Genomic DNA, 10,251 nt, shown 5'->3' with positions numbered 1-10,251 from the left:
AATCCCTCCAGAGATTCGAACCCATGCCATTGTTGGATACTTCAAAGCATTTTAACCACCAAGCCACTTGCTGATTTTGTGATAGCATTTGGCTTCCACTACATGATATCCAATATTAAACTCCCTTTTCAAAAAACCAATTAATTCCTTTTCTTTTTTATCAAACAGTTTCGAACCCTTTTTTCTCCTTTCTCCTTCGCAATCTAAACCCAAAAGTCTGCGGGTTTTCAACCATTTCTTCCTCATTTTTCCTACGACATATGTCTTGAAAAATGAAAATGTAGGTGACCTTATAGGCTTATATGGTTGAATCACTTGATATGTTTCTCATACTAACTTTATACAGTAACTTTTTTCCTTTGATGTGTATTTTGAACTATTTAATTAGCTCATTGTTTAAATTTTGCTCATTGTTTAGATTTTGTATGACGAGTTGCAACTTCGGTGCATTTTATTCATTGTAGTCTTTATTGAAATGTTATACATAATATATTTAAACATGTCGACAACTAATAATATAGTAAACCTGATTCTTATATATGAAAATCGAAACAAACCCGTGCATCGCACGGGTTAGGTCTAGTTCTACTAAATATATAATCAGTACATTTTTTTGTTCACAAACTATGCTTATAAATATGAATGCTAAACATGTATTTAATCGGTAATAGATTCCCTCCATTGACACCGAGCAAGTGTGAAATCTAAATCCTTAGTAAAAAATGATAGATGTTTTAACATGAGATAAGAAACATACGCAAACATATAATTTAACTCAAGTGATTAAAATCCTTAAAAAAAACTCAAGTGATTAATTTTGTTAAAAAAATTCAAGCGAGTAATAAACTTTACACTCATACTTGATCTTCATATAAAATTTGTATATTAGGACTGCCACGTACATAGAAAATGTCACGTGGCATGACATTGGTAAGGTGTGGACACTTTTTCGATCCTATTTGATTAAACTTGTGAATACTCAATGTCAATACAAGTTGTCATTTTGGTTTGTTGCTATTGTTATAGATAAGAAAAGTGAAGTAGGATAAAAATTTCTATAATTTTTTATAGTTTTTTTTTTTTGTAATTTCTACAATTTTTTTATAGTTAAAAACAACATTGATTCATTCAAATTAATAGAGAATATTGATACAATACAAATTCGCTAAAACAAAAAAGATTAATCTTCGAATAAACCCACAATAGCATAAAATGACAAAGTGCATAAGTCTACAAATATAACTATTCAAGTTTCCAAAATACACATATGTCCATGGATCTGTATTGTTGACGCCGCCAAAATCATTGATTGAATTTATAATGGATCAAAACTAATATTTCATCTTGAATCAAATAAAAACTGCACAAAAACAAGAAATAAAAACACCACACAACCATGAGAAATCAATACAAGCAACACCGTGCTAAGACGACGAATTCAAAAAACCATATGAAAGAAACTAAAAATATGTGAAAATCACTTATTTAACTTAGAGAAATAGGAAAAGTTAAAGGGGTGATTTATGGCCAAAATTAACCATAAACTGATAAACCACTCTAACAGGAAAAGAAGAAAAAGTGGTGAAGGCTAAGATTTGACAATGAGAAAAAAGAATAATTTCTTTAATTATCACGTCATATATTGGAGTGCAAATAAATAAATTAAAAAACGCCAGCAGCCAAAGCCGTACATCAGTGCAAAGTATTGGTTTTCAAGATTGGCACACTTTGTTTTTATGTGGGCGTGCGTTGCTTATACATGATCGGTTCACCGCATATGTTTTGGCTCTAAATGTATATGTACATCTACAGCTCACAGCTATTATTTCTTAATATATACGTAACCAAACATAGAATATCACAAGAATTGGGCACCCTCTTGCTGCTCCTCTGTACGATTCCACGTGTGAATTTTGTCATTTATTGCATGTATATTGGCAGATTTTGTTACTACTACAAAGTTAGCTCAATTAGACGTATCGATATTGTTAAGCTGAACATATTCATTCAGGTTTGAATCTGTGACCATGCAGTTGTGTGTGAGTTTCAATGATGATTGTCACTTCGTTTATAAATGGTAAAAACACGATATTTTGTGACAGAGTAAATAAAATTGGTCATTAAATTTAGAATCTCTAACACTTAGTGACAAAATTAAAAACGGATTTTGTCTTTTTTTTGTCTCAATTTTCATTGCTACTTCAACTTTTTCTAATAGTTCTCCTTTTGAAGCCTAATATTTATGAGCAAAGTCTTCCTTCTTTATACCAATTTCTTTGCTGTATGTAAGGTTCCAATTGTTGATGGTTATCTTATCAATCGATATTATTTCCCTTCATATATGTGCAATCACTATATACCAATCACTTGATTGTTTTCATATGTACATACTTTCTTTCTTCATGCGTTTTGAAAACGTTTATGAACTATGCGGCTATGGAATCTTTGTTAGGTACATCCATGCATCAGTCATCGATTATCAGCCAACAAAACTCAGGTTGAACCATTGTTTCGTAGAGGATATGGAGATCGTTTACCAGCAGCCTCACATAGATAGAGAAATTGAGTCACTCAAAGAAAGAATCCATCCACCTAGGTACTATACTAAGTTTGTTATTTTCCTTGTTCAATATCTCTCTTGGCTTCAAAAAAGATATGCACTATTTGATTGTTAGAATTCAGCCGGAGTTCATGCTATGGATTAAAGAATTTGATCATCCCGTGTTTTTTTGTTTCATATACATATGTGCAGGGTTTGCATAGACAATGATTCATGCAGAAACTGCACGGTGGTGAAGGTTATAGAAGCAAATATATAGCCTTAATTTAACTTTACTTAATTATTATAGTACTTTTTCATTTGAATCGTATATTAATTTGCATAGTCCATTTGTGTTCACAGATTGATAGAGCAAACACGCATGGGATACTATTGGAGATGGTCCAGGCATTGACAGATCTAGACCTTATAATTTCCAAATCATACATTTCTTCTGATGGCGGATGGTTAATGGATGGTCAGTAATATGCAATTCTACCTCAATATAAACAATGTGTACATAATATGCAATTCTAAGATTATTTTTGGACATGACAGTGTTCCATGTGAAGGATCAGATAGGGAACAAGCTCACTGACAAAAGTCTCGTGAATCACATTGAGCAGGTATTTTTTGTTGCTCTCATATTTCTTGTTTGGAGACTCTACAAATGCAGCACGGTGTTGCAATTTTAGATTTAGAGAGAGAAACATACTGCAACACTATGCTGCGTTTGTAGAGGATCTAAGTCTCAGTGTCAGGTGTATGTACAAATGTAAGCACGACTTCGTAATTTCATTTTCAAATGATAAAATCTAAAAAAATCTGAGATTTTGCAGATACTATGTGAGTGCACGACAAGAAGCATCAGAGAAACTTCAAGTGAAACAGTGCAACGCTGTTGCAAGGGACCACAAGAAGCAAATGTTGCCATAGAGGTGATAGGAACGGATCAACCTGGCTTGTTTTCAGAGATATCAGTGGTACTAATGGACTTGGGCTTCAACATCATATCTGCAAAAGCCTGGACCCATCATAACAAAGTTGCATGCATTATCTATCCGGAGGATGCATCCAGACCTGGGCCAATCAACGATAGAGAGCGATTAGCCCAGGCCGTGGATCAGATCCGGAATGTGATAGAGGCCAACGAAGGAAGGGCAGAGAAAGATATGAGGAGTGTGATGTTAAAAAGCTCCACCACCGGCCACAGTCATACCGAACGGAGGCTCCACCAGATGATGTACGCAGCCGGTGACTACGAGAGTTGTCATGCCTGCCACAGGGATAATGGTGGTGAGCACAAAAGGCGGTATGATGGGGCCCATGTTTCGGTGGATAGATACGAGGGGCGAGATTACTGGTCGGTGAATGTGAGAAGCAGGGATCGTCGTAAGTTGTTGTTTGATATTGTGTGCGTGCTCACAGACATGCAATATGAGGTGTTTCATGCGGCTGTTACCTCAAACAGCCCCATGGCAGAACAGGTACTCCAGATTTTTCAATTAATTATTTGCAAGGACAAAAGATATATTGGTGCAATTTTTATGTGGTGTTCTTTTTCTGTTCTCTGATCACAATTCAATTAATGTGTGGTCATAAACATGAATACTGTTAAACAAAATGATTAGGCTATCGTATTCACAAAAAAAAAAGAAAAAAAGTAACCATGTTATTGGTACGAATAACGAAGTATCCACCAATATTTGCGATGACTAATCTCTGCGGAGGTATCTGACAGAGTCTCCTTTAGTCCTCCCCTCCCAACCATATTTAAATTAGGATTTGATAGATGATGACATTATATTAACAAAATTATTTTAAATTTGAATTTAACCAAAAATTAATTCATCATCATTGTATCACACTATACATTATTGCTGAACAATACAAGCAGAGAATCTCATGTATTATAGAAAACATGTAATGCACCAATTAATACAATTTATATTAAAGTTTCCCCTGTCTTTAAATTAGAGTATTGATGTCAATGTATCATGTGTTACACAGGAGTACTTTATAAGGAACCAAGGTAGTTCAAATCTTGACAACGAAACCGAAAAGCAAAGGCTCACCCTATGTTTAATCGCTGCTATAGAGCGCAGAGCTTCACATGTATGTCCCATGATTCATACCTTGAAGGCTTTTGCTATTGGATTTTTGCATTTACAATGGTTCATGGTCAATATTATTATTAATCTTAACAAAAAAAAAAAAAAATGACTATGACAATGAAAGTAGTGAAGTTTGTTATTATTGCATTGCAATGTTGCAGGGATTAAAGGTAGACATTAGCACTCAAAACAAAACGGGGCTACTATCGAAGTTGACACGCGTAATTCATGAGAATGGATTATCTATAACAAGAATTGAGTTTGGAGTAGAGGGTGAAACAGCAATAGGATCATTCTATGTTACAGGTTGTTCAGGTCAAGATGTGAATGAAAATATAGCAGAGTTGATGAAAAGTGAAATTGGAGGGTCAATTATTTTGGTTCACAGTTCTCCATATAGGGACTCTCAATCCTCGTCATCCAGTAACAATAGTAGAGATGTCATACCAAGATTTTCTATTGGAAGCATGATTTGGTCTCACCTCGAGCGTCTCATCAACAATTTCAGGCCAATTAGATCTTAATCAGAAGCTCAAATTACTAGCGTTGTATTTAAACTTCGAGAAATGTTTGAATTGCAAATCTTAGTTGTACAACATATGGGAAGGGTGACTTCCCTGCATGATCTGATTAGCGTTAGGAGAGTTCATTCTTTAATTTGTTGAAGAAGATACATAAAAATGAAAATAATCACATGAAATATGTCTTAGAAATCGTGGTTGGGCCTAACACAACCCCACAAAACCAGCTTGTGAGATGAGGATTGCCCCCACTTATAAACACACTGTCAGACCATCAGCTATCCGATGTGAGACTCTTAACAATATGAAGAGAAGTTAAGTAAAAACCTGCATTTCAAAAAGAAAAAAAAACCTGCATTTCTACAATGTGTGGCCATATAGCCAATTTAGGATCACAAAAATCATTTACCTATGATTTGCTGGTATATTAAATTCATAAACTATATCTATTCGTCAAAATGAAAAGGAATCGTTTATACTAATTATTTTGTGAGAAGTCATAGACCTCACATCCACAACTTAAACATCTACTTTTTCTTAACTGAAAATAAGATAAAAATACAACTACTTTTAGCTAAAGAGCAGCTTCAAAACAAATCAAACTCTTGGGGTGATGACGGGAGGAACAAAACACCAGTTACCAAAAGAAGTTGGTGAGAACAAATTCATTTCTAACAAACCAGCTGTCATTACTTCCTCATCCTGATCAGAGTTCTTTCCAAAATATTCAGCTTGAAAGTACTGATACCAGCTATTAGTAGTACTCACTGGCACTAATGGAGGGGACACTTCGATGGTGTCTCTGCTTGATAAATTTTTCATTGGAAGAGAAAGAACATTGTCATTGGCAGTGGTATGGTTTGTGGTGCTTTGAAGATCAAGGTTGTGATCAGGCTGTGGAGGTGTGAACTGAGGTGCACAAGTGAGGGACTGAACTAGTTCTTTGAAGTTTATGGGATCCACTTTGTATACTTTAGCAGGTGTTGGTGCCATTGGTGCTATTGGTAACTTCTTATTCCATGTCTTTACTGGTGACTTTCTTACTGAGTGAAGCCAAGAGTAATGAGATTGACAAGGGCATTCATGTTTCATTGATCCATTTGCTTTCTTGGTATTTTTGGATACGTGTGAATATGAGCTAGAATAAGATTCCATGAAGCTTCTGTTTTGTAATGAAGATAGAATGTATAGTACTTAAGTATTTTCTTCTAATATGATTTTATAATTCAAGAGACTAGTTACTTTACTTATTCTTATGTTGTGATGTCTACTTAGGTATTTATAGATTGTTGGTTGTGAGTGTATGGTATGAGCAATAAATATGAAGGAATAATAATTCAAGAGTGTGGAGTTGAATTTCAACAAAGGCTAACGACCTAAGGGTGTGAGGCAGCTGAGGAATGAGAAGAAATTGGAACCTTTCTTTTTGTCTTGACCGTCTGCGGATCGGTACATATATGTAATGGCAGAATAAAGTGGTTATATAAAAAAATGTGGGATAGAATTTTTTCAGATAGTGACTTAGTTAGATGTAGGGTTGGGAATAGGTCAGGCCGGCCAACAGGAGCCTACGGTCTGGTCTGCTGTGGCCTGGTCTGGCCTGGCCTTTTTAGTAGATAGGCCTAGACTTAGGCTTTTTAAAAAGCCTGTTTAGTTAAATATGCCTGGCTTAGGCTTCCAGAAAAGCCTGTTAAGTCTGATAGGGCGGCCTATTAACACCTATTTATTAAAGTGTTTTTTTTAATATATTTAATTAACTGCATACATTAAAAATATAAACACATTTTCTCTATCTATCAGTCCCTTAATAGGCTTTGTCGTTATAGGCTTTTAAGTAGGCTTTAAGGTCTCTTTAGCATATTTAGGAGGTCAAATGAACTATTTGATGACCTTAATGTAAATTAGGCCTGTAAGTAGGCTTTCAGGCCAGTCCAGACTTTTAAATAGGTCAGACCAGACCAAGAAAAACGACCTATGATAGGCCATAGGCCAGACTCAGGCTTGTAAAAATTTTCGTAGGCCAGACTCAAGCCTATCAAAGTCTGGCCTAGCCTGGCCTATTTCTACCCCTAGTTAGATGTGTTAAATGAATTCGAATCTTATTATAAAAATTAGCTTGAAGGATGGCGGTGCCAAGACACATTTATAATCTTAATTCTTGAGATCCTTATTCCTATTCTAATATCATGTCAATTGGACTTAAAATTTTATCCCAAAAGCCAACTTAAAAAGTGAGGGTGTCTAAACACATTAATACATCCAACAATTTGGAAAATTAAACAATGTGCGATTTTAACCAAACTTCAAACAACTTCAATAAAATGAAGGACCCAAATCTTAATAGCTAGAAACGGGGACAAATCGAGAAGTTAAGCTCGCGGGCCATGTTTAAAAGTAAAATTTAGCAAAGAAAAAATAAATTTTCAAATGAACAATACTAAATTATAAGATACATTCTAATATTGTCAATACTATATAAAAAGAACTAAGTTTTTGTTTTTTGTTTTTTGTTAAGTAGACCATTGGTCAAAAATTATCCTTTTAAGATTAATAAGTGTGGTGTCCGGAGTTCGAACTCTGACCCCCTGTATATATTATGTAATGTTTACTGAGCTAAACCGAAAAAAAAACTAACTTTTACTTATGAAGTTATGCTCGTTGTTGTTTTAGAATTAAAATCATCAATTATCATTTTTGAGGTAAATTTTTCAACAATCTCATCTTCAATATAAAAATCATGTAGTTTTTGAGAAACTTACCTTCCCGTCTTGTTGAGTAACATTGTTTTTATAGTGTTTTCATCGCTGCAAAGCATATTATATGGTTGTTGTTGACATAACAAGAGTCGACACAAGTCGCATTACTTTGTTAATCAATGGATACAAATTTGATTTACCGATCTCAACTAATTTTTGACATAATTCACAAATAATAGAAAGATAAATGGAGCAAAGTAAATGTAATACTCCCTCCGGTCCTATTTACAAGAGAAATTTGGGTCAACAAAAGTGGATGTATCTGGTCCACTTTTTTAACCAAATACATTAACTTTTGTTGACCAAAATTTCTCTTATAAATAGGACCGGAGGTAGTAGTTTGGTCCCCTTTCTAGTTTTGTCCTCAGCTGAAAATATCACAATATTGCCTCCAAATTTGTTTTTTTGGTATAAATTATAATGACCTAAATTTGTCTTTGTTGAAACGGTCACTCACAATTAAAGTCATTGTGTTGGAGGTTGAGAGTATAGAAATTCAACTTCAAGAAGAGTTGAGTAATGAGTGAGATATTATTGAAGCACTTGATAAGAGCAGCCTCTGTCGATCCTTCCCACGTGTTGTTTGTTCTTATTCAGAGATAATTAGTAGTATGAGCATGAGTGAGTCTATGGACGAATGGCAACGCAATGAGTGAGTCTACGTTTCGATTGCATAAAGAAACTAGAAGCAGAGAAAATATAAGACCATCTTCAATGATGAGGTCTTCTTCATTTATGATCCGGTACCTAATAGATACTCTCATTGAAGAATTTTTTTTGAGGTCTCTTAAGACCTTCGTTCTTAAGTGGAACCGACACCACTTTTTAATAAAATAATCGTTGTTGAGTTGCTTTTGTTGAAATGTAAATGATAAAGAGTTATTGGTGGGACCCATTTAGACATTTTGTTAGAGGATCTTTATTGGAGTGATTGAGTACCTATTAAGCACTAAAAAAAGGGCAACCCGGTGCACTAGAGCTCCCGCATATGCAAGGTCCGGGAAGGGGTCCCACCATTTGGTGTATTGTACGCAGCCTTAACTTGTTTTACACAAGAGGCTCCGGGAAGGGGTCCCACCATTTGGTGTATTGTACGCAACCTTAACTTGTTTTACACAAGAGACTGTTTCCAGCACTTGAACCCGTGACCTTTCAGTCACATGACAACAAATGACAACAACTTTACGAGTTGCGCCAAGGTTACCCCCCTAAACATTTGGACCTATTAAACACTGTTATTAAAAAATTATAAAAAAGTGATGTGTCAATGTGAGACCTGTTTAAGATCTCAAGAGTGAGGGTCTCTATTGTGTATGCTCAAAGCAAATGAATAATAACATAAAGAGTAAATCACTAATATTTCCTCAAATTGTTGGGGTCGATCCATAGTCAACTTACTGTGATTTACTTTATGTGGTACCAGTTCAGATAGACGATAAGATACTCTTAAAAATAGTAGACATGTGATGATATACATAATTAGTATGTTATTTTAGTTAATGGTAAGTTATTATTATTTTCCATCTAATATATAGTAATAAACAGTAAAGTACATACTAACAAAACATAAAATATCAATATTTTTTTTTGTGTGAACTTGATAAGTAAGTTGAAGGGACTAAACCAAACAAAGAAAAGAATAAAAAAAAAAAAAACAAACAAAAGGAATCAAATTATCTCCAAAACTCAATTCTAGCAAACTAGGACAATAAACAAGGGTTTTGCTAACCAGTACCTTCTGAATAATAATTAAGGATTTTTTTTGTTACAATGTAACGAGGCAAAAAGAAAAAGAAAAAAAGAGAGACGAAATTAAGTTCCAAGCTTATATATTAGGATGAGAGATTCCATGTCAGGCGGAGGGCAGTTCCAGTGAGCAGAACACCTTGCATGTGATCCTTTCTTAGCCATAAAATCTGCACACATGTTTTGTTCCCTAAGAACATGCACCAATACCTTAAGGGCACTGTTTAACATTCTCCATAAAACAACTAAACAAAAACAGAAGTATTAGGATTTGTTTTAGATTGTTTGGAGGGGAGGAAAAGACTTTAGAGAGGGGGAATATAGGGTAAATCAGAGAAATATTTCATATTTCTTTAAAGAGTATATTTTTAGAAAATGATAAATTAATGTTTGTGATTAATATATTTTTATAACAATATATTTAAAAAATTATAACCATATAGATTAAATTTGATGAATTCATATAAATCCTCCAAAATTTTCGTGAAAATTTAAAAAATTATAACCATATAGATTAAATTTGATGAATTCATATAAATCCTCCAAAATTTTCGTGAAAGAGTGCATGTTTGAGT

General features: G+C 34.2%; 2 protein-coding genes across 9 annotated transcripts; one reads left to right on the top strand and one right to left on the bottom strand.

Moving 5' to 3' along the window:
* Positions 1–1,862: 1,862 nt before the first annotated feature.
* On the top strand, positions 1,863–5,249 carry LOC146901198 (ACT domain-containing protein ACR1-like). Of its 8 annotated transcripts, none has more exons than XM_085734811.1 (8): positions 1,863–2,011; positions 2,453–2,596; positions 2,753–2,798; positions 2,903–3,017; positions 3,098–3,165; positions 3,379–4,026; positions 4,550–4,654; positions 4,815–5,249. In XM_085734811.1, exons 2-8 carry the CDS (start codon positions 2,523–2,525, stop codon positions 5,175–5,177), a joined length of 1,419 nt encoding a protein of 472 aa, XP_085590937.1. In that variant the 5' UTR covers positions 1,863–2,011; positions 2,453–2,522; the 3' UTR covers positions 5,178–5,249. The 8 variants fall into 8 exon arrangements, with proteins under 8 accessions (XP_085590937.1, XP_085590932.1, XP_085590935.1 ...); XM_085734806.1 differs by having other exon boundaries at positions 1,988–2,077; XM_085734809.1 differs by lacking the exon at positions 1,863–2,011 and adding an exon at positions 2,150–2,281.
* Positions 5,250–5,642: 393 nt separating this feature from the next.
* On the bottom strand, positions 5,643–6,474 carry LOC146901197 (uncharacterized). Its single transcript, XM_085734814.1, has one exon. It carries the CDS (start codon positions 6,327–6,329, stop codon positions 5,772–5,774), a length of 558 nt encoding a protein of 185 aa, XP_085590940.1. The 5' UTR covers positions 6,330–6,474; the 3' UTR covers positions 5,643–5,771.
* Between the last annotated feature and the right edge of the window lie 3,777 nt (positions 6,475–10,251).

This window comes from Medicago sativa, chromosome 8 (assembly GCF_051527215.1).
Source record: "Medicago sativa cultivar Bolivia chromosome 8, Bolivia_mono, whole genome shotgun sequence".
Taxonomy (NCBI): domain Eukaryota; kingdom Viridiplantae; phylum Streptophyta; class Magnoliopsida; order Fabales; family Fabaceae; genus Medicago; species Medicago sativa.
The sequence above is the reverse complement of the archived record's forward strand: the minus strand, read 5'-3'. Positions and strand labels throughout refer to the sequence as shown.